General features: G+C 56.0%; 1 protein-coding gene across 1 annotated transcript in view; it reads left to right on the top strand.

Annotated features, from left to right (window-relative positions):
- LOC132214646 (cadherin-23-like) overlaps positions 1 to 23839 on the top strand; it is a 317401-nt gene that overhangs the window by 32224 nt on the left and 261338 nt on the right. Inside the window, exons 2-3 of the mRNA XM_059661973.1 lie at positions 2623 to 2694; positions 7791 to 7868. Coding sequence (XP_059517956.1) covers positions 2628 to 2694; positions 7791 to 7868 — 145 coding nt within the window. The 5' untranslated portion in view covers positions 2623 to 2627. The remainder of the gene's footprint in view (positions 1 to 2622; positions 2695 to 7790; positions 7869 to 23839) is intronic.

The raw sequence follows: 23839 nt of genomic DNA, 5'->3' as shown, positions 1-23839 counted from the left end.
TGAAATTTATGACATGAGAAAAGCAAGTTGCTTTTGTGCGTGGTGAGTCCATTATTCTAAAGCTGAACAGCAGCCACCGCGCTCTGGACACGTGTGTAATTGAACATACTTGCCTGGGTGCACAGCAAGGCCTGGAGGAAGCATGCCAGGCCCGACCTGCCATGCTGGCCATCAAACCAGTCACGTTTGGCTCACCAAAACGGAATTATTTGTTAACATTTAAAAATTGAATTCATATAAAAAGCCGGATTTCCAGCTGCCACTTTTGACACAGCATGTGGCCTCAGAAAGGCCACTGTCCCCAGCCACCTTCCCCACCCCAAAGTCTCCCTCATTTATAGCCCCTGCCTGGGCCCTGTAGACTGCGGTTTGCACCCTGGAATAGGCTGTTGACATTCGGAAACTCACGGGAGTAGGGCGGGGGGCAGGAATGCAAAGCGATGGTGGGGGCATTTGTCTTTATATAAATACACCCTAGAACAGGGGTGGGCAACCTTTTTGTGAGTGCGTGCCAAAACCAGCAAAATCTCTGACTCAAAATTCTTCCGCGTGCCAACCCTAATTTTTTGAGAACATGTTACGCCTACTTGATATCTCTTAAGGTGTACGTATGTGAAGAACCTTGGAGAAATAATAAAATTCATTCGAGCGACAAAAACACAGTATATGATGATGAAAAACACATTTATTTTTTAATGTATACATGTACACTGATAGTCCGACAGAAAGCTTTATGACTCCGTGTGATATTATCAGTGGGACTTTTGCTGCTGCATCACTGATGACAGAGATTTTACATCAGGTTTATATTTCGTGACCTTCAGAGATATGCACGAGCTACTACTTTCATCCGTCAGGCTACTCCTATTGCGAGACTTAACAAAATTCATCACTGAGAACAAAGATTCCCAAGCGTATGTGGATGAAGCCAAAACACTGGTCGGATCCAGGAAGGCAGGGAGAGTTAAGCCAGAGGCATAGAAATTGCTCTTCCCCTCTCTCATCAGTCCATGTCTATGGTCTTTAAGCTAACTTGTTATGTAAAATTACTTATTTATCTAAGATGCACCTACACTGAATTTATCTGAAAAATAAAAAAGTCGATATTAAGAAAAAATTGTAAATGGAAGATTATAAGAGAGGGTTTCGTGTGCCAGCAAAAGTGACTGGCGTGCCATGTTTGGCACGCGTGCCAGGGGTTGCCCACCCCTGCCCTAGACACTTTTACTCTTCCAACGACCGCTTCAGACCTAGTGATTGGGACATTGTAAGTACAGTATTAGAAGGGAAACGAAGGTGCCGCGGGCCACTGCATGTTGTGTGGGTCAGGAACCACCTGGTGGGGTCACTGCGCTGTCCACTCTGCTGGGAGAGAGACCGCTCCACGTGTGGAATAAGGGATCTGCCCTGGCCTTCCCCGAACCTCTCGCCCCTACATCTTGCTGGGATGTGGAAGAATCTCCAAAAAAACTCCTTCCCTTCAGCTCCCTTCCCCTCCCCATGTCCTTCCCGGTCCCTTACTGAGGAGGGAGGTGGCATGTCAACTTGGGTCCAGATGCTGAACCCCATCACGGGTTGGAGGTCTCTGAGCGAATTGTTTAATGGCTCTCAGCCTCCAGACCCTGCCTGTGGAGCGGGGACGGCAAATCCACCCAGGCAAGGCGCCCAGTCTGTGCTCCCTGCAGGATGCTGTGCGGGCCCTTGGGTAGGCCCTGCAGGGGGTACAGAGGTGCCGGGCCAGGTTCCTGCACTCGCAGGGCTGACCTGACGGGTCAGAGGAGGCAGGGAGTACCAGCTGAGGAGCAGGCCCCGCCCCATTCACGGCTGGTCTCCAGGGAGGCTGGCCTCTGAGCCTGTGAGGGGTGGGGAGGAGCACCTGGGACCTGCCTTGCTGAGCCTGTGGTAGGTGGGCCCCAGATCTCTCTGGCGCTTCGCTCTGAGCCCCTACAGTTTCAGCTCCAGCTTCTCACAGATTTCCGGTGAGGCCCTGGGCAGGCCATCTTTCCTCCCTGTGCTTTTTGGACCCCTAACTTGCTGCCCCCTTTCAGAACTAATGTTTTGGGGTGATATGGTGGATATTTAAAAAACTACACACAACATGAAAAAACATGTTTGCCAGGCTCTTAGGCTGGAGAGGGGCGGGGCAGTGGGCCTGACAAGCCCCTCATAGACGCCTGTCTTCCTGCCCAGCACCCGCCTCCTAGCCTGTCCCCAAACTAACCAGGCTCCATCACTGACCCGGATGCTGCCCTGGAGGATGGAGGTGGCGGCTCCTCCTTCCACCCACTGAGCCCAGAACATGTCAGGATCCCACACTCGTGCCCGCTGCTGAGCCTCACCCATGGCTGAGCAGCCACCCCCAAGGGCAAGGAGGGCATGTTGCCCCACCCCAGCCCAGTCACGCTCAGGCCGCCGTGTTACACCCAGGGTTGGACGATGATAAAATCAATGATGCAGACCCTCTCTTCTTTTCCGAGTCCCCACTCCTGCCCCCGCCTCATTAGAGTTGACTCCCTCTTTCCCTTCTCCCTGGAGCTGCAGGGGCGGGAGGTGCTAAAGGGCCTTGAAGAACAGGCCCCCACCTCTAGGCCGCTTCTCATGCCCTCCTTCTTGTGTCCCCAGGAGCCATGAGGTGCCACGTTGCCACCAGCTGCCACGTGGTGTGGCTGTTTGTGCTGATCTCTGGATGCTGGGGTAAGTTTAGTCCTTTCCCCCACAGCAGGCATGGGAAGCCAGGGCTGCAGGGTGTGGGGGCCGGCTGTGGGGCTGGCACTTTGGGGCCGGAATCGGGAGGGGACTGCCCGGGGACCCCGGAGATCCCGCCTTGCCGTGTGACTGGCTACACACTTCCCTCCCTGAGCCTGGGTTGCTCTGCAGCACTCTCAGGGCTGAAGATACCCACCCCCAGGGCCTGGGCCACTGGAGGCGCTGGGAGGAGCCTTGAGAAATACTTGCGCTTTAAGGGAAGGAGGCATCTGTGACCGTGAACCGTCCTTCTGCAGCCCAGTCTGTTCAGTTTTCCAGCTGCCTTTTGAGCACCCACTGTGGGTGTCACCTGTGCCCAACTCTGGGGCGTGGAAGAAACGACTCGTCCTCAAGGAGTTCAGAGCCTAGCGGATTTACTAGACAGCGCTAGGACTTACTCTGCTGCAGGTGAAGAGAGTGGGAATAAAGGACAGAGAAGCCCGCCTGAAGGAAAGAGTAATCGGGGCTGTGGGGATAGCACACACTCAGCCAGAAGGGAGACCTTTACTCGGTGCTTTAAGGACTGGGAGAGTTTTAAAATAGGGGAGCGGGAAGAAGGGACTCCTGCAGGTGGGGACCGCCTGAGCAAAGGCGTGGAGGTGAGGGGCCTCTTCTCTCTGCCCGGAGGACCAGCCCTCCTTCCCCTGGTGCTTGGGGCAGCCGGGTCAGAGCCAGCGCTAGTGCCCACCGAGGAGGCCAGGGCATTTGCCTGTCCTGGCCCCCAGGATCAAACAGCTCTGGTCTGATCTGAAGGAAGGCCAGGACAGCAGGCACAGCTGGCACCGTGTCCCTGGGGGCCAGGGTGTCCTTGGGGAAGAGCTGTGGGCACGGTGTGCCTGGCGACAGGCAAACACATTCCTGAGGGAGGCCAGCTCCTTCTCCCACTCCAGGGAGCCGGGCGCCTCTGGAGGAAGCACAGCCTCAGCTTGTTGGGGTGATGCTGGAAGTCCCCTGACTGTCCCCGCTCCTGGCCTCCGGGCTTGGAGGGGGCTCTGCTGGAATGCTCCTGGGATGGGGAGCTCACTCCCAGCCCGGCAGCCAGGTTACGGCAGTCACAGAGACTCTCCGGGCGGAGCTGGAGGGGGTCTCAGACCCTCTCAACTGTGGGCCCACTTTCCAGGGCAGAAACTGATGCTTTGAGAAGCAGCTGGCCCAGGCCACTCAATCGAGGGTTCAGCTGCTCTTCGATGCAGGTCTCTGATCCTTCACAGGGGCTTTTGTCAAGACACGCCCCCCCCCCCCCGCCTACTTCCCCCGGGGGGGCCCTTACTGGGGGTACCTTCTGGGTTTGCTAGAAGGTGGCAATCAGGACCCTTTGCTCAGCCTCCTGTAACCTTGGACACTCATGCCCCCGCCCCCCAGCATATATCTAACCTCCCCCAGCATATATGTAAAATCCTTCCAGCATATATGTAACCCCCCAGCATATATGTAAAATCCCCCTCAGCATATATGTAAAATCCTCCCAGCATATATGTAACCCCCCAGCATATATGTAACCCCCCAGCATATATGTAAAATCCCCCTCAGCATATATGTAAAATCCCCCCAGCATATATGTAACCCCTAGCATATATGTAACCCCCCAGCATATATGTAAAATCCCCCCAGCATATATATAACCCCCCAGCATATATGTAAAATCCCCCTCAGCATATATGTAAAATCCCCCCAGCATATATGTAACCCCCAGCATATATGTAACCCCCCAGCATATATGTAAAATCCCCCCAGCATATAAGTAAAATGAAACAGGTGCTGAGAGCCCAGCTGCCTTCCTCAGTCGAGGGGGCCGTGTGCCTGAGCACCAGACGCGCCCTCAGTGGGCACGAGGCAGCAGCACAGAGCCGGGACTCCTGGTCCCACCCATTGCTCCCAGGTCCCGTGGCTTCTTAGCTTCTCTGTAAAACAGGAGGGGCAGCAGGACTCTGCTCCTTGGTTGTAAAATGGTCAGAGGAGTTACCACGCATATCCAGCACTTAGCGTGATGCCTGGCACATGTTCTGTGCTAAGTAAGCGAGAGCTCTTTCATATCAGCTGTACCTTCTCCTAAGGGGAGCGAAAGGGGACGCAGAAAGCAGAAGTGAAGTAAGTGCCTGGGGCCACCCAACAGGTCTCTGGCAAAACCAGCCAGCCTGCGGTCTAGCCTGCCTGGCATCGTGGGCACGCCCCTCGTCCTGGTCCCCACCTTCGGCATGGTGGGCAGGGGCTGACCTTAGGGACTGAAGGGCACCATCTTCTCACCGTGCCCTTTTGACACCTGCCCCCAACCCCGAGCACTCGCCTTGTCCCCCAGACTACACCCCAGGACCCCCCCTTTGTTCCCAGCTGACCCCACGGCCCGGCTGATTTCTTCTCCCAACCCTGGTGGTCAGAGGTGGGTTAGGCTCAGGGACAGATGCCCCCTAAATGTCAGCCCCCCTTGTCAGCCTGTCGCCTTCTTATTCTTCTCTCCTCTGGCCTCTGTGCTCCCAGGCACTAATTATTCTGCACCAGTGGGTGTGTAGGGGAGGCCAGAGTGAAGGCCTGGACAGGCCTCCTTGCCCCTCCTTGCTGGCGGGGCCAGGGAGCATCGCTGCATCGATGGGTCACGGAGGCAGTCTCCGGGCACTGGGCCTGAGGGCCCCTAACATGGGGCTGCGGGCCCCTCACCTGACATCAGCACATATGCCCACTCACACCCCCACCCCCGGAGGCCTCAAAGCTCCTGGGCAGTGGTTTTGCCTCTGGAGGACACAGCCTTTGTGCCTGAAAAGCGGTCTTTACAAGAATGAGCGACCTGTCAGCATGCCCCCTTTCCCCCCACCCCCTCCCCCAGCAGCCCCCTCCCAGTCCCCAAGTGCCACGCTGGCAGCTCAGGGCCACCCGCCAGGCCTCCGAGGGTGGCCGGCCTATTCCAAGAACACGAGCCCTGCTTGGTATGTGGCAGGCGATGCATGTCCCCTGCGCTCTGCCCAGCTGCCCGTGCAGAGCTCTCAGCGGCTGATTATCGGCAGGTCCTGTAAGATCAAATTTAAAAATGAACCAATGCTGCTGCAGGCGATCTTTTCCTCGCTGGTTCCCCTCCCCCACCAGCCCAAGCCCACCCCGAAATCTCTGGGCACCCCTGAGCCTTCTACCTTTGCTCAGTCCAAGGCCCCCACAGGGATCCAAAGCATTCCCCTGGCCGAGCAGATGGCCCTGTTATTAATACCAATATTAGTAATAGCTACCACTTATCGAGTGCTTGCTGTGTGCTGGGGCATGGCGTTAAGCGCTTTATGTATGTAATCTCATTTAATCCTCGGGACAGCCATGATGTAAGTCCTATTATTATCACTGTTTTATACGTGCGTAAACTGAGGCATGGGACAGAGGCTCAGGGAGGCAGGAGTGGGAAGGGCCCCCTTGACTCCAGCCTTCTGTGAATCGGCCTCAGCATTCTTGAGCCTGGCCCAAGCTCTGAGGGAGCCCACGTCAACAGAGGTGAGGGAGCGAGGGCGGCACCCCTGTCCACATCCAGGGCGCCTGGACACCCAGGAGCTGCTATGGAAGGCGCTGCACCGCGAGGGCCCCTGCGAGAAGGATCAGCTCCCTGGTTGGCAGAGGCCGAGGGAAGTGCCCTCCCTGCCTCCTTCTGGCTGTTCTCCAACACCAACACCCAGTTCTCTGCACACTCACGGAGGGTCTCACCGTTTAGTTTTGACACCAACTACCTGACATCCGCATCAGTTTCCACAGATTTAAGGTTGAGGCCCCTCTCAGGGGCCTGTCACAAGTCCCAGGCCCCCTGTACTTTTGACCAACTGGCTCTAAATCGGAGGTTCCCATGACCCTTCCTTGGGTTCAGTTATCCAGGGCGACGACGCACAGACCTCAGGGAAACACCCCACTTCCATTTCCTGGCTTAATGCAAAGGGCACAGCTCCGGAGCCCCAGGTGGAAGAGATGCACAGGATGAGGTTCGGAGCTCTGTGCCCCCTCCAGGCGCATAAACTCAGCTGTGGTCAAAAGACATTCCTGTCATTCCGGAACTTCCAAGGGTTTGGGGAATCTGGGCCAGAAACTGGGACCGACACCAAATATATTCCTTATGGTGCCACGCTGTGGAAGGCCATGCGAAGGGGCGAAGGGGACAGGTGAAGCCAGCCTCAGGGAGTTTCTGTGGTAGTGGTGGGGGACTTGTGTTATGGGGGGCTCTTTGTGAATGTGAAATTCCTCAGGCCGTGCAGTATCACCCTGACCCCTTCCGGTACCAGCCCCACTCTGAGGTGTCACAGAGTCATACAGGCTTAACTGCCCAGGGTTCCCATGCGGCCTGCCGCTTACTAATGGCACGACTCTGGGCTAGTTCATACGTATCTTCTCTAAGCCTTGTTTCCACAACAGAAAAATGGGGCTATGATGGCACCCACCATACCACGAGGATTGATGGAGATGGTATAAGTGACTGGTACAGAGATGGGGTCCATAGATGGCAGCCATCATCATCATCATCACTACTACTACTACTATTATTATTATCATCACTTACAGAGGGCCTCTGGATGCCACACCCTTTCCTGGGCACCAGGGCTGTGGCAGTCAGCAAAGCAGACCGCCCTTGTCCTTGCCAGCTCACATCCCATCTGGTCTGGAGCCGGGCTGCCCACTAGAAATGCAATGAGAGTTATGTGTGTGATTTAACATTTTCCAGGAGCTGCATTAGAAAAGAAACAGGTGAAATTCGTTTTAATAATATATCTTAACCTGATATATCCATAATGCGATCAGTTCAACACGTAATCAATATAGAAGATGAATGAGGCATTTTATACTCACTTTTCTTACAAAGTCTTTGAAAACCTGTGTGCTTTTTACACTTCAGCACAGCTCACTGTGGACCAGGGCTCGATAGCCTCCCATAGCTGGTGGCCTTGCTGAGGGTCCATTAGCCTTGAGGAAGGCGGCCATGGCAGTGGCCAGATGCAGTGCCCACTGCAGCCCACCCACTCTGTATCCCCTTGGAGAATGCATGAAGCTGGCAGACGGGTACTTGACTGACGCTCTTGTCCTCTGACTTCCAGGCCAGGTGAACCGGCTGCCCTTCTTTATCAACCACTTCTTCGACACCTACCTGCTGATCAGCGAGGACACGCCTGTGGGTGAGTTGACCCAGGGCTGGTGGGCATCTGGGTGGCATGAGGTGGGCTCCTTTCCCCCAAGTGAAGGTGATCTTAGAGCCTGAGACCATCTTCCACCCATTATTGGAGCCTCCTCCTGGCATCCCTGATGGGCGTTCCTATGGCTTCTGCTTGGGGCGCTCAGCACTTCCCATGGTGGCTCCTTCCAACAGATGGGGATTCTGAGTATCAGAGAGGCTAGCATACTGAGCCCAAGTTGCTTGACTTTCGCTTCTGCATGAGTTTTGTCCTACAAAATGGTTATTTTCCTCTTTCTTGTGAAAATTTGAAGATGGAAGCTGTTGCAGGCTTTGTTTTATAGCCTTTTGAGCTTTTCTGGGATTACTGTATTTCCTGCATTGAGTATGCCTGTTTTTGTCGTTAGGGAAAAAAAAAGAACTATTTAGTAGGTGATCGTAAGCATCCTGGTGTTCACCCCTCGCCTCCCCCCACGCCCCCCAGCTTGCCACCTCATCACCCTGGTCCGTCCTCATGGGCCCCCTCCCGAGGACCTGGCTCCCACACCTGTAGCCGGGGATCTGCATGCACAGCCCCATGGCCTTAGTTCAGCTCTGGGGACCCAGAAGCCTCTCAGGAAATGGGAACTGAATTGAATGAAGTGTCTTGCAGCTGTTCTGACAGGCAGGCAGTCTTTCCTGTGAGCATTGTGCAAACACAGTGCCTGGAAAGGTCCCGCCCACCTCCACAACACCTCTCCCCCGTCCTCTCGTTCTCATAGATGTCATTTCAGGGAAAGTGCCTGTAATCTGGGGCTTCTTATGCGGGTGGGGCTATGTGCCAGGAGCTGCGTACAAGGGGTCAGCATGGCCCGTCCTTGTAGGCACATCATTTGTACTTAGAAACGAAGCAGGTGACTTGGAGAGTGGAGGAGTGTTAAGATATTTACCTAATAGGTAATTTAAAACACTTTTATATAAAGCCAAATGCAGGTGCTTGAAGTGGGGAGCCTTAGGGGGGCCCAGACTTCCCCTGCTGTCTGTGGGGGCATGCGCACAGCTCCTGAAGAGGCCTTCCCTTCCACTCTCCCTGATGGAGCTTTTCTGCAGGTGGGTGCTGGGCTCAGCAGGTAGCAGGAGTGTTTCCGACTGCTGTGGGGATGATCCCCATGGTCCAGGAACGGTTCATTTCTAGGGACTGGGGTCGAGGGGCGGGGGGGCTCTGCGGTCACTCCTTTGGTGACTAGCAGCCCCCACAGATCCCACTGTGAGGCTGAATCTGGGGACTCAGGTTTGGGGATCTGGGTGTTTGAAGGGCTACCTAGGGAAGTGATTGCCTGCCTCTCTGGAATGTTCTTCCAGAGGCTTTGCCCACTTCTGGGGGCTGGAGAAGGTTCCTGCCAGCCCCTTGGAGACCTTGCCGAGCTGTTTCCTCCCCTCTGGCTTGCTTGGATCGGGATATCTGTGGGCTCCTGGATTCATCTGTGGCTCCTCCCCACACTCAGGCCTGGCAGGGGCTGGCACGGAGCCAGCAGAGTAGGCACCCAGCACACGAGTATAGGTAGCCAAGTGAATGTGAGCAGCATTTGTCACTATAGGGGCTCTCCCTTTTTCGGTTCATTCATCAGTTCATCAGATAGATAGGTGCCAGACCTGGGTGCCGTGGGCCCAGAGAGGGCTAAAGAAATCGGTGCCATGGGCAATAGGGGCTGAGCTGGGTATGTGGCTAAGTCCCAGTGAGTGATTGAAGGAGGAGGGGTGGTGTCTCGGGGGTAGGGCAGAGGCGAGAGGCTGCAGAAGAGGTTTTTGGGAGGCGGTGACAGTTGAGCAGAGTTCTGAAAGAGTCCCTTCTCATTCCTTCACACACTATTTCCTGTGGCTGATTTTCTTAAGTATTTTGTTTTTTAACCTTATCCTCCTGGAGAGCCCTTTGTTGTGGAGAGAATATACGTAGGACAGGTGGGTCACTGAGGCAGAGGTGTGGCCAGCCACTGACCAACCAGAGCTGCTGGCCAGGGGAGGTGAAGGCCCCCTCTCAGGTGAGCTGTGCCGGCTTCATCACCTGGTCTGTGACTCCACATTGCCCTGCTCAGGCCTGAAGGTGGGGTCCTCAGAGGCCCGTGGTGCCGGGAAGGTGATGGGTGGAGTAGGGTGGACGTTGTTTGGCCAGCGCTGGCAGTGACAAGGAAGCCCCCTGCAGGCCCCTATCTAGCACCTTTGACTCAGGCTCTGGATCGTCTTCTGCAAATGCCGGCATCAATCGGCCTCCAGGAGCGACTCCCAGGACTCAGCCCATGAAGGCTACACTTGGCAGTCGCAGCATGGTGTCTGTCTGTGCAGTGGGGGTGATCATGACTCTAGGGGGCTGTGGGAGAGAGAGAGGACTCAGTGAGCTGAAGACAGCTCTGCTCATCTCTCTGGGCAGGAGCTGGGTCCTGAGCTGGCCCAGCAGCCTCCTGGCCCCTTCCTTTTTTCTGTATCAGCAGAGGGCAGCGCAGCTTTGGCCTGAAAGTCATGAGCCTGGTTTCTTCTGTTCCCTGCTGTGTGGCCTTGGGCACAGCACTGCCCCTCTCTGGGCCTCTACCTTCCCATCTCACCAGTGAGAGGGCATTGAAAAGATGGACCCATTGGTCTTGGTCTTGGTGGCCCAGCTGGCCCCAAATGCCTCTGGATCCTTAGATGAGACAGGCCTGGAGAACTGCACTGAGTGCTGTCACCTACATGGATGGCCCTGGGCCATTCATAGGGTGGATGTGGACTCACGTGGACATGGCAGGGTGCAGGCCTCTGACCGGCAGTGGCCAGGGTGAGAGTGAGGGTTGAAACATCTTGTCCAGGGGACTGGCCCTTTGCCTGCCATGTGAAATGGGGTGGCCTAGAGACACAACTTTGAGATTTGGCTCTCACTAACCTTTGCTTTCTGAAGCTCAGTGTTCCAATCTGAAAAATGGGGATGGAGTAGCCCCAACTCTGGATTGTTGGTGTATTTACATATGATGCTGTTAACTCCAAAGTCTCCGCACCTGGAAGGATAGGCTGTGTGTGGCCAGGGATGGCTACAAGGGCTGCCCTGCCAGCCACAGGCTTGCAGAGGGGACAGACAAGCACATGGATGAGCTGGGTCCAGTGGCATGGTCAATACCAATGGCCAGCGGCATAGCCCAAGCCAGTCAGAAAATGTCAGCTCACGGAGGAGGTCAGTGCTGTGGGCAGGCCAGACTCCCAGCTCTGGGGCCGATCATCCCCTTCTGCCTTGACACCCAGTGGTGGGGAGTCATCATCTTACGAGGCAGCTCCTTTTTGTGGGTTAGTTCTGAGAACGGAAAGTTCTTCCTGATACTCATATGAAACCTGTTTCCCTGGCACTCCTGCCCATTGAATGACCACTGAAGTCTTCTAGAAAAATAACAACAGAACATATGATGTACAATATATATGTGGAGCATATCCTATATAATAAAATCCTAATATGCAAATTGACTGAACGGCGGAATGACCGGTCGCTATGACACGCACTGACCACCAGGGGGCAGACGCTCAACGCTGGAGCTACCCACTGGTGGTCAGTGCGCTCCCACAGGGGGCAGGCTCACAGCTGGTGAGCGCAGAGGCAGTGGCAGGAACTTCTCCTGCCTCCGGGACAGCGCTAAGGACCCCTCAGGGGCTGTCCAACTGTCGGCCCCAAGGGGTCCCGGACTGCGAGAGGGTGCAGGCTGGGCTGAGGGCCCCCCCTCCCCCAGTGCACGAATGTTGTGCACCGAGGCTCTAGTATTATTATAATGATGTTTACTGAGTGCTCAAGGTAGTGTCCTCAGTGTTGTAATTAGTTCATTTTTAAGATTCCTTTTACTAATCGGAGGTAGAGTTCGGCTCTGTCAGTATGTAGTTTCTGTGACTGCTCTCCCGGGTTAAAGAACAGGACGTCCATCCTGACAGCGGGCCGTGGCCCCGTGCCCAGGAGCGGAATGGGAGGGCACAGCGCGGCCATCTGAAACCCTCGCGGAGGCTGCTTGTTCTGTTACTATCTCCTCACCTATCTCAGGTTCCAATTCCCTCTGCGTGATGTTCTTTCTGAAGACCATCTCCCAGCCAGGGGAGACAGCAGCAAAATGAAGTCATTAAGTAGCTCTGTCCTCCCACCACCCTGGGCTGTTAATGCTCAGGGCCCCCTTGTCCCTGGGTGTCTTGCTCCAGACGTGCACATCAGTCGTTGGCAGCAGAGCCTGGCTTGGGTGGGGCAGAGCAAGGGCAGATCAAGGACTCGGTGTCTGGTCCGGCTCGTTGGCGTTGCCTGCACCTTGGCCCTGGCTGTCAGCAGTGAATGGCCACATGGCACCTTTAGGGTGAAAGACAGGTGCTGCAAAGGTGCTGCCTCCAGGTTGCCTCCCGATTCCACTCCAGACTCGCCACCGTATCACTCATGTCATCACCAGTGACCCTGTGGCTCGTGCAGTGGCTAGTTCTCCGGCCTTGTGACCTTTCAGAGATGATCTTTGTCTCCTCCAGGATGTCACCCCTCTGGCTTTCCTTCTCAGCCCCCTTGGCTGCAGGCTCCACATCTCCTGGATTTCTTTGCGTTGGCAGGCCCGGCCCAGCTCCTGTATCTGTTCTTCATGTTCTCACTCCTGTGATCTCTAGTCTCAGGGCGTCAGGTACGGTCTCTATGCTAACGACGCTGGGATCGCTGCCTTCTGCCTGGGTCTCCTCACAGAGGAGATTCCAGACTCGTGTACCCACCTCTCCTCACCATTTCCACCTGGATGTCTAAGGGCTGTCCGCCTCAGCGCGTCTAAAGCTGAGTCCTGATCCTCCCCCCAAAACACCTGCCGCCGCTGCAGCCTGTGTCATCGCAGGTAGTTGCACCTCAATCCTTCCAGTTGCTCAGGCCTGAAGCTTGGGGTCATCCCTGACTCTTCCCTTTCTCCCTCACCTCTCATCCAGTTCATCTGATGTCCTGTGGCTCTAGCTTCAAGATATTTCCAGAACCTTCTAACTTCCCACCCCTTCCTCAGCTACCCCCAGGGTCCAAGCTTGGGTTACCCAGGCAGCTCCCTAATGTTCTCCGTGGTCTCCCTGCGGCAGCCTGTTCTCACCAGAGCAGCTGAGAGATCGAATGGTTCTTTGCAGCCTGGGACAGAGCCTGTCATCAGGTCGGCTCGAGTCCCCCATCCCTCTCGGAACAAAAGCCAGTGTTCCTAAATGGCGTGAAGGCTGTTTGCAGTCCTGGCCCTGCTGCTCTCACACCTCCCCACTGCCCTCCCCGCTGGAGCGCTCCACGCCAGCCATGCTGGTCTCCTGGAGTTCCTTGGGCAGGAGGGGCGGGTTCTGACCTCTCAGCCTCTGCAGGAGCCGCTCCTGCCACTGGAACACGGCGGACGAGCCTGGCCGGGCCCTCAGGTCAGAGGCCACCCCCTCGGAGGCTCTCCGGGCGGGTCCAGGTGCGGCTGCCTTCCCTCTCTGTTAGTCCCAGCTGCAGGGCCGTTGTGACTCTGTTGCTCATCTGCCTCCCCTGTTGCTCTGTGAATGCTTCCAAGCGGCCAGGGCTATATCTGTGTCCTCAGGGCTCAGCCCCGTGCCCGGCTTGCATCTGGGGTTCGGGTGCCTTGAGGACAGGAATGGAGTCTGGAGTTGGTGAGCATGTGGAGGGATCTTTGAGCAAGGGCCGGGGATGGCTCCGCGCCTGCTCACCATCCCTCCTGGAGTCTCAGGCCAGGCGCTCCCCTCGCAAGGGCGTGTCAGGCGTGAAGTGTTGGTGACAATAAGGATGGCTGCCCAGAGGGTGGGCCCCAGAGAACTTGTCCCCCAAACAGCACAGATGCTGGAAGTGCCAGGGTCGTGAGTTGCGTGTGGCATTTGCTGGAGACCCTCGGGGCGCTGAGCCCTGGGTGACTTCCAGGGAGGGACACAGCAGCAGCATGAAGTCCGGCCTGGAGGCACCACCTGAGCGAGGAGCCCTGAGAGGGGCAGAGGACTTCTGGTCCATCCACCTCAGCTGCCACCGATTCTCATGCCTTAGGTCCGGGAGGGGTGGTGCCCCTCGGGGCTGGCCACTGAGGCCACTCCTCCTACCCCAGTTCTACGTACCTCCGGCCAGCTGTCTCCCTGGCACCCACCACGCCCCAGAGGCGCCCTGCATTCTGGCCCTGGTGACCCACACAGCATCCTAGCACCTCCTGCGGTCTCACCACTGCCCCTCGCCGTGCTGTTCCCTGGCCAGGGCCAGGCGTGCCTCCGAATTCCTACTCTTTCAGGGCGGAGCTCAGATGTCAGCTGCTCTTTGAGGCCCGCAGCCTCCCCACCCCCTGTCTGCTTCCTGGTCGTCTGAAAGCTCTTAGCGAGTTCTGGCTCGCTATCTGTGTGTGCCTCCCCCTTGGCTGTTCGTTTTCACTTATTACGTTTATTAATATCGACATTACAATTAATTATAATTTTCACATTTATATATAACCTAGGATTGTGAGTGATAATATTAGCGAGTGTTTATTGACTGCCAGCCTCCTGCCAGGGCCTCGGTGAAGCATTTTCAATGCATGGCCTCCCATGGGCCTCACGGTGACTCTCACAGGTGTCCTCATCTCCACTTCACAGCTGAGCAGGCTGAGCCTGCGTGCCCTCTGTGCCAAGCACAGTGCCGGGTACAGAGCTCAACAGATGCTGGTCAGATGGGTAGCAAGATGAAGGCAGGAATGAGAGGATGTGGAGGGTGAATGTCTTGCCGATCCTCTGCCCCTTGTTCCCCTGTCCCTCTGTGCCACCGAGATGGACGCCCACGGTGCCAGCTTCCCCAGGCAGACCCCCCAGCACTCCCAAAGCGTCTTGAGCCACAATTCAGATGGCAGTGCCCACGCTAATCACCTACACGACTGAATTAGTCTTGTCAGGAGCCATTAAGGCGGGAGCTGGGATTCATTAGGATGGATCGGGCCCAGGTAGCGCCTGGCACTGCTGCCAGTCGGTGCTGATTAATTTCTCTGCAAACCCCATCAATGCCCAGCTGTTTCGTCTGGACCCAGGGAGAGCAATTTTCAGTGGGCTGACCCCTCGTCGGCGGTCTCAGCAGATGGAGGAGCTGTGCCCCTGTGGGCACATGGACAGCTCCGTGCAGAGGCAGCCCCCCTGGAGCACAGAGTGGGAGGCTGGTGTGAGTGGCGGGCTGTGTGGGCAGCAAACACTTGGGGATGGCGAGATGTCTGGAGAAGACGTGGAGGTGATGGGTGAGGGGGAGTCTGGGAGGTCTCGGTACCTAGTGTCTTGGAAGGGGCGGTCCCTCCTTCTCTGTGCCTTTCTCCCATTGTATCTTTAAAGGGAAGAAAGCGTCTCTCAGGAGAGGATGGAGGCTGAGAATGACTTTGCTCTTAACCAGAGAGTTCCTTAGGACTGACACAGGGGGCAGGGGCCCCTGCTACCCCAGAGCAGTTCCTCAGCAAGGAATTGTAGGGCTAGGGGGGGCGTGGATGTGAGGAGTCCAGTGGGTCCCAGCATCCGCTGGGTGTGTGCTCTGAGCATGGCTTGGTCTTCTCTGCTAACCGCCTATACAGAGGCAATATAGCCCAAGAGCTAATAATAATACAAAAAATAGAGTATGTTAGACAATAATAAGTGCAAAGGAGAAATTTTCATCTCTGGTTGAAGTTAAGGTCAGTGGGAGACAGGGGAGCTGTAATAGCCTGTATTTCGCACCTCACTTTGACACCCCCCTCATCCCCAAGGCTCTTCATAGGGCCTATGATGAACCCCTACAGCCTCCTGTAGGACAATTTGATGACCACTGTCTTAGTCAAACACTCCCACCTTACAGATGGAGAAACTGAGGCCCAAGAGGGGGAGCTTGCCCAAGGGCCCCCGCGAATTACTGTTGGATTCCAGACGGAAGCCTGCCCTGAATTCACACACCAGCTACAGAAGGGGTTCAGAGGGGCTCTGCCGGTGCAGGCACTGCTGCCTCGGGGCCTGGGCAAGGAGGGCATCTCGGGGTGATGGGGTGAGAGTTTAGGACATAGTTTGAAGAAAGGGCTCCAGGTGTCTCTCAGCTTTTACAGCCTTGGGGTAGAGTGCTCAAGGAAGGGAAGTAAGGTTAGCCCAGAGGCTCCCTGGGGGACATTCAGGCTGGAGGGGGCATGGTTTTAGAGGAAGGAGGTGATCCACTCTCTGTCCAGATGATCCGATGCTGGGACCCAGGGACGGTGGCCTTAGGTTCTTATCGCCGTCACAGAGCAGGGACTTTACTCTTCCTTCTGGGAGGTGGGGTGATGACTCTCAAGACCCCTTCTGCGGCCTTGCCCCCTCTGCCTTTCTCCAGGGCAGCACTGACCCTCAAGGATTAGTGCCCTCTGGCCCTCTTGAGGGATCTGATGGGCTGTAACCACTCTCAAGAGGCTCCTGCCTGGGCCCATGTACAGCCCCAGCTGTGGACTGGCCCTCAACACAGGAGCGGGGGTCGGGTGGGTGTTTTGGATGCAGCCATAATAACACTAATGATAACGATGATGTGCCACCTGTCGTGCAGGCAGACTGCTAATGACCCGCACTTCACACCTGTGCCAGGCCGTGCTGGGAGTGGGGTAGGGACGCACACATGGGAGATCACTGGGAAAATGGCACCTATCTTTCATCTCACACCTACTCTGTGTCTAGCTAAGCTCCTCCTACAGTTGCTTCATTGAATCCCAAGAGCAAACCGAGAAAACGGGCCTCGTAACCTCCGTTATACGCTGAGGACGCAGAAGCTCCGAAAGGACCACTTGCACAGGGTCGCACACCTTGGATAGGATGGAAATCGGACTTGAACCTAGTGCCACCTGCCCCCAAATCCCGTGCCCATAACCACATCGTGGGGATTCTGTATGTAGGTCATTGTTTTCACGGAGCCCCAGTTTGGTGTGGAGAACCCCAGGCAAGTGGGAGCATGGGCTACAGAGGACGGAGGAAGGAGTTCGTGCTGGGCCCGGGATGGAGGAGGTTTCATAGTGGAGGTGGCATTGAGCGGCCGGGCTTTAAGGGGCTGAAGGCACGGGAGAAGCATTTCAGAAGCGACCGATAGTGGGGCAGATGATTTGTGGTGTGTTTCGGATGGCAGGAATAGGTGGTTGTGCTTAAAAATAAAAATAATGACAGCAATCACTCAGTACTTGTGTTTTACTAGTTAGACGGCCTGCAGGATCTCGTTAAACCCTTAGCAGCAGTGCTGCGGTGTCTGTTCTGTTATGAGCCCCGTGTTACAGGTAAGGGAAGCAAGCAGGCTGCCCAAGCTGCCACAGCTCAGTCAGGATTTGAATTCCAAGAGTTCAAACTCCAGTGTCCACAAACTTAACACCCCACGGTGCTGCTTCTCAGGATTGTGTGGGTCTGTCCTCAGTCTGTCACCCAGGAAAGGGCCTCAGTGACCAAGGTCCACACTGGAGAGGTGCCGGGTCAGGGGCAGCTGCTCCCAGGCTGGGAGAGTGGCCAGCCAGCTTGGCCTGGGAACAGAGACCCCGGGCTGGCCAGGCGCCCGGGTCCAGGCCTGGCTCTGTTCCCACATAGCTGTGTGAGCTTGGGCAGGTGGATTTCCCTGCCGGGCCTCGCTTCCCTGCATCGCTCAGAAGACACCAGTCCTCGATGACGCACTGCAGAGAGGTGGGATTACTGCTGAGCAATGAATGGGGGAAAGTAGAGGAGAGTGAGAGAGTAACCCGGTTGCTTGCTCTTGGGCTTGCTGGGCCTTTTCCAGGGAGCAGCCGTGAAAGAATGGGGGAGTGGCCAGCTGAGCTGTGGCCAGGCAGCAGGCACCTTCTTAGGGGGGTGGCAGAGAAACCTGGCTCAGCCGTGTCCGTAGGTGAGCATGTGCTGAGCTTGCAGCCAACTGGGAACACTCGGGCTCCCTGGGAACCAGCCGAAGGTGTAATTTACAAGAGCTGAAAACCCTCCAGCTGGTTGGGGAGAGGGTGGCAGGCAGCGCCAACTTTGAACCTGTCATCACTCTCCTGCCCAACGGTTCTTTACATGGCTCAGGGGACCTGTGAGCCTGACTGTCCGACTACAGTTTAGCCCGGAATAGGAGGTCAAGTCTTGCTGTCAGCACTTGATCAAGAAAGGATTTGGACACCCAGGAAAGTTGTCCATTGGTGCAAGGATCACCTTGAAGGTCCCCATCTGTGCAGAGTACATCAAACGCTGGGAGGGGAAGTGCAAGGTCTGGGTCCAATCCCAGCTCTACTACTTACCAGCTGCGTAACCCCCAGCAGGTCCCTGGGCCTCTCCGAGCCTCCTTTTCTTCCCCTGGAAATGGGGATGATCGTACTTGTTCAGCTGGCTTCACAGCGAGCTTCATGAAGGAGCTTTGAAAACTGAATTGCTGTACAAATGGCAGACATTTCAATAGAACCATTTGTCTTTAAGTGCTTCCTCTTCCGAGAAGCCCTCCATTGCATTTTAAGCAGGGGTGGACTGTTTCAACAACTACTTATCCTCTCTCTGCCTCAGTTTACTGATTTGGAAGATGGGCATGATGATCACACTGTGTATACTCATAGTATTGTGGTGAGACTCATAAAATTCATATTATCCTATATAATAAAGAGCTAATATGCTGATTAGACTGAACAGCAAAACGACCGTCTGGACATCCTTCTGGACGACCATCTGGATGACAGTCTGATCGACCTTCCGGACGAAGTCGGAGCTGCAAGGGGCTGTGAGGGCCGGCCGAGGCAGCTGGGGCTATGAGGGCCGAGCCCCTTGCACGAATTTTGTGCATTGTGCCTCTAGTTATTATATAAGTTAAGTTGGGGCATATGGAACTGTGCTTGGCACTAATAGAAGTTAACTATCATGTTATCCTTGACTAGTGCTTTCCAACTGGGTGAGAGGCAGCTTGGGACAGGAATGAGGCCCTAAGTCAGGGGTGGGGAACCTTTCTTCCGCCAAGGGCCATTTGGATATTTATGACATAATTCTCGGGCCATACAGGATTACCAACTTAAAAATTAGCCTGCTATATTTGGTCAGACATTTAATTAACTCACCCCTAATGCCTTGGCAGGGCCAGACCAAATGATTTCCCAGGCCTTCTACAGCTCATCTGGGTGCCAAACGTTCCCCACCCCTGCCCTGAGTGACCAAACCCCTCTTGCCCAACACATGGATATTTGGTATGTCCTGTGCATTCCTCCTCCAAGGGGCATTCTCACTCTTCAGCTGGAAGAGGCTGAGTGGCCCCAGGCCCACCTTCCAGCCTGACCAGGAAGCCACTGGCTGCCAACAAGTGGTGCAGGCGCTGGGTGGGCAGCTCCCATCTCACCAGGCAGTGAGCACCTGCTGCCTAGTGACGGGCTGTCCGCCTCCTGCTGCTGCTCCCCGTTCATCTGGTCTCCCTAGAGCGCCCAGGAGTCAGCCTGTCTCTCTTCACACGATGGCTACCCAGGCTCTGAAGACAGAGGCCTGCCCCTCGTCTGCTCGTCTCTACTCTGGAGGCCCTGGCTCCTGTAGCCCCACCCCCTCGGACTCAGGACAGACTTTGCTCACGTCCTCCCTCCTGGTCACCCTCCGCTGTGCCAGGCACAGCACTAAGGCATGCTTGTGTTGCTCCTCTCATGGAGGAGGTGGTTGCTAAGCCCATTTACTGATGAGAAAACCGAGGCTTAGAGAGGTTGCCTCCTGCCAGAGGGCTCGCAGGCATTACCTTGCAGGGCTGGGTTCAAGCCGGGCCTTTCTTCCTCCGTGGCCAACACTCTTCTCTGTTTGTAGGCGCGTAGATCAGAGGAGGCGGACGGAGAACCTCCCAGCCCCAGGGCTGGTATGGGGTCCTCACCACCATCTCTGGCCTCTCTTCTGATGCCTTATTCTGCCTTAATACTCAGTGGATGGAGGGGACAAGATCTCCAAGCTCTGGTCCCTCTGCCCCCTCGCCCGTGCCTTAGCTGCCCCCACGTTCAGGTGTCAGAGGCTGCCTGTGAGCCCTCCTTCCCCGGGGCTCTCTGGGCAGCAGGACTCTGGGTGGGAGACCCTGGCACTTCCTAGGATTGATTTGGCCTTTGAAGAGGATAATTCAAGATGAATATGCCGGCGTCCGGCTGGAGTGAGATGGAGGGATTATTGAGTGTTGAACCTGCTTCGCCGCATCAGCTGCTTTATGAGCTCTCCAGAGAAACCCTATGTTGTGGATAACTCAGCCCTGACAGGCAGGGAGGCGGCGTCTGTCTCCCGCATTCCGCAGTCCTGGGCGAGCTGTCTGGTTGCGCCTCGCTCACCCCATCTGGGTGCCCAGAGCGGCTTCTGGCCTCGTTGCAATGAGGGTCATTGTCCCTCCCCAACTTGTTCATCCTGTGCTGCCCCAGACACGGGGTAAGGGCAGTGGTGCTCACCTGGTGGGTCCTTGTGCTGGACTCTGGCTCCAGGCTGCCTCGGGCAGTCCAGGTAGCAGGGAGGTGAGTGGGCCAGAGCCTGTGGACAAATCTCTTTGACCTCTGGCAGCCTGTTACCCCCAGGGGCAGCCCAGCCACATCGCTAGGGACACGGCCTCTTCAGGGGCAGCCCTGCCCCATCGCTAGGGACACGGCCTCAGCAGGCTGCCAGGCTCCCCGGCAGGCCAGAAGGGGTCTGTGGTTCAGGGACTCTGTACACTGTGGGGGTGTTGTTCTCGTGGAACCAGCCTTGCCCGATGATGACACACAGGGCATGAGGTCAGGGAACAGGCAGCTCAGCTCAACTCCGGTTCCTGGGCTTTGTCCTCATCGGGCCCTCCTGCAGCCCCAAGGCCTTCCAGGGGCCACCCAGGGTGAGCCAGGCAACAGACCCAGTTGTAAACTCTTCGAGGGCAGGGAGTGTGTCTCAGGCCTTGCTAAGGGGTCGCCTGGGGCGTGCAGTAGACTGACAGTGAGCACCGAGGGTCTGCCGTCCTCAGGGTCCCCTGTGGAGCCTGGCAGGGGGAGTGGAGCACAGGTGACACGCATGCTGTGTGTCATGGCTTAGCTGTCTGTCCCAGCCCAAGAGCACGTTGAGTTCTGGGCTGTGACAACCTTAGGTCACGAAAGTCATACTGAGGGGAAACGACAGGGAGGCAAACTGGACATGAGTGACTGCTTGGGGCCAGGAGAGCTGGTGCAGGGACTTCCCGCCGCAGGAGTCAGAGTAATAACTGATAGTCGGTGCCCCGGGGGGTGGGGAGTCTGGTGCTGGCACCAGCATTCTGTCATTTTATCTTATTTTATTTTTAAATATATTTTATTGATTTCAGAGAGGAAGGGACAGGGAGAGAGAGAGATAGAAACGTCAGTGATGAGAGAGAATCATTGATCGGCTGTGGGAATCAAGCCCGCAACCCGGGCATGTGCCCTTGACTGGAATCGAACCTGGGACCCTTCAGTCTGCAGGCTGACGCTCTATTCACTGAGGCAAACTGCTAGGGCACATTCCATCATTTTAAACACGACCCATGTTGCCTCCTCCATCCTCACTCTCCTCTGCGTCCGTCATGTCGTAGGACTCGGAGTGTGGCAGTGACTTGTGATGGAAGCAATGTACTAACCCTGTGCCGGTTCCCGCTCAGTGGGTCCTGCGATAACCCATAAGGGCCACCACTGGCCCCACCGTATAGATGAGGAAGTCAGTGACCGGTCCACAGTCCAAGGCCCCAGGCAATGTCAGCGCCAAGGTTTGAGCCCGACTGTCTGACCCCAGGGCACGCCTGGCTCCATGCCCACGTGTGCCCGTGAGTAAACTGCCCCAGTTCCTCAGGCCTGTTCCCCCACGTTGTAAACTGAGGCTGGCTGGCCTCTCCCAGTGTGTTCTTCCCTCCTGCCCGCAGTGCAGAAGCCATGGAGGCTTGTCACAACGCAGATGGCCGCCCACATCCCTGAGTCAGTAGGTCTGGCCGGGGCCTGAGAATCTGCATTTCCACAAATTCTTAGGGGCTGCTGCCGCTGGCCTGGGGACCCCACTTTCAGTCTGCTGCCCCCGCCATGCTGCTTCCCGGCATCTGGAATTGGCTCCTGAACCTGCGTGTGTCCTCCCTCATCTAGACCTGCTCAGCTCGCAGCCCTGGGGGTGTCTGCCCCGTGGGCATTGGGCTGGGTTCCCTGGACCTGCCTGGCCATCTCGCAGGCCCCCTGCCTGAGACACCTCCGCTGGGGCTCATCCTTGGCGCACACGTGTGTGAATTAAGAGGGAGCCTGAGGAGCACCGGAGGCACAGGAGAGCTGGGAGGCCCAGGTGCCCAGGTGCCCAGGTGCCCGGTGCCCAGCACGTTTTGCCTCCGGCCCCACCTTTTGTGTTTACAGAGTGGTGAGCAGCAGTGGACACAATGACTCCAGTGGCCTTCATTAAAAGCTCTGGAGCAGTTTACAATCAGCTGTGGAGAAGGGAGCTGCTTCCCTCCTCGGCACCCCCACCCCTGCTTTCAGGGAGTCCTGCCCAAGGAGATGTGGGTCTGGTGGAGGGGTAGGTGTTTTAGGGCCTGAGCAGGGAATAAAGGGAGGGGAAGGGGGCAGAGAGGAGGAGGGGGAGAGTGTGACTTCTGAAGCCAGTGAATCCACTGTCTTTACAGTCTACAGCCAGGCCAGCTGTCAGCAGGTCTTGGCCGAGCACTCCCAGCTCTTGCCCCCACCATGCTGAAGCCCTTCACCTCTGGGAGCCCCAGTTTTCTCATCTGTAAAATGGGTCTGGTCCCATGTACTTTGCAGAGCTGTGGTGATTTTGGGGTGAAATAATGAATGTGGTGAGCACAGGTGCTCAGTGGCGTGAATGGTATTTCCTGCTCCACCTGGGAAGCCACACCTGCCCCTGCCTGCACAGGTGCTTTCTGAAAGCAAAAGTGTTCAGATGTCGGCAGCCCAATGCCCCCCCCCCCCCACCCGAGTCTGGCTCAGGCCCTGCCTCATTCTTTGGACCCAGGAAACTAGAAGACACTCAGGGGGAGTGCCCAGCGGCACCTGCCCCTCTGGGCTGGACCTGTGATCTCGAGAGGTTTGGACCCCGGGGAACAGCCTCTTCTTGTGCCTGTCGGCCAATTTAGGAGAATTAGGGTGTTTAGCAGCTGCATGTCCCTCCATCTAAAATGAAAACAGCGTCGTGCGCTGTAGGAAGGCAGCCATCCTAAAGGCAGTGGGACATCGCTCAGAACAAACCGTGTCTCCCCTTCCCTGCTTAAATCTCCTTTCCAGCTCTCTCCTGATCCTGTACAAGACAAACAAAAACGTCACACTTTCACTAGAAGAGTAAAATAAAATGAAAATAGCTTCATCGAGTATCATGAGGGAAAGAGGTGGGGAGAGAAATGTATATTTTTATAACTTGGATTCTATTTTATTGACTAGAAACATGTCCATGAGAAAAGTGGCACTGCCTTTTCGTTGCGAAAATATAATATCTGAGTCTATTTGAGAAGCAGCGGGAAGGAGGCCGCATTCTGACCTTAGACTTGGGGCCTAGACATGAACCACAGGGCTGTCCCTGCTCCAGCCTGGCGCCCTCCTCTGGTGAGATGACATATGGGCGGTGGCATCTGACATGTGACCTATGCCCAGCACAGAGCCTGGCACACCGTCAAGGCTGGTTCTTCCCAGCCTGCCCTTACCCCGTTGGCAACGAGTGTTGCCTTGGCTTTTCCAGTTATTTTCCGCCCAGTCCTCTGCCGCTAAAAGAATAATGAGGAATGAAGACAGAGTCACCCTCCCTCCTTCCCCACCCCATTCCTCATTGTCAGGAGGGTCCCTTTCTCGCCCCCTCTCTCTGGCTCTGGGAGAGGTGGGTGAGGGGCAGGGAAGGCAGGACGGAAGGTGGAAGCAATTGGCATGCTCTTACCAGCCAGCTCTCCTGCCAGAGTTTTCTTGTCCATCAATCAGGACGTTGAGTCTCTTAGGACCAAGCATCAGTGGGTGTAAAGTCCCCAGGGTGTCCAAGAGCTAGGACTCTTGAGATCAGAGGTGTTTCATGTTAGAACTACTCTGTTTTGCCTGAAGTTTTTCTTCTGTGTTCCTCATTTTCTGGCCCCTTGCTTTGGCCAGAGCAGTGTCCTGCCGT

The sequence above is a fragment of the Myotis daubentonii genome, chromosome 13 (assembly GCF_963259705.1).
Source record: "Myotis daubentonii chromosome 13, mMyoDau2.1, whole genome shotgun sequence".
Lineage (NCBI taxonomy): Eukaryota > Metazoa > Chordata > Mammalia > Chiroptera > Vespertilionidae > Myotis > Myotis daubentonii.
The sequence above is the reverse complement of the archived record's forward strand: the minus strand, read 5'-3'. Positions and strand labels throughout refer to the sequence as shown.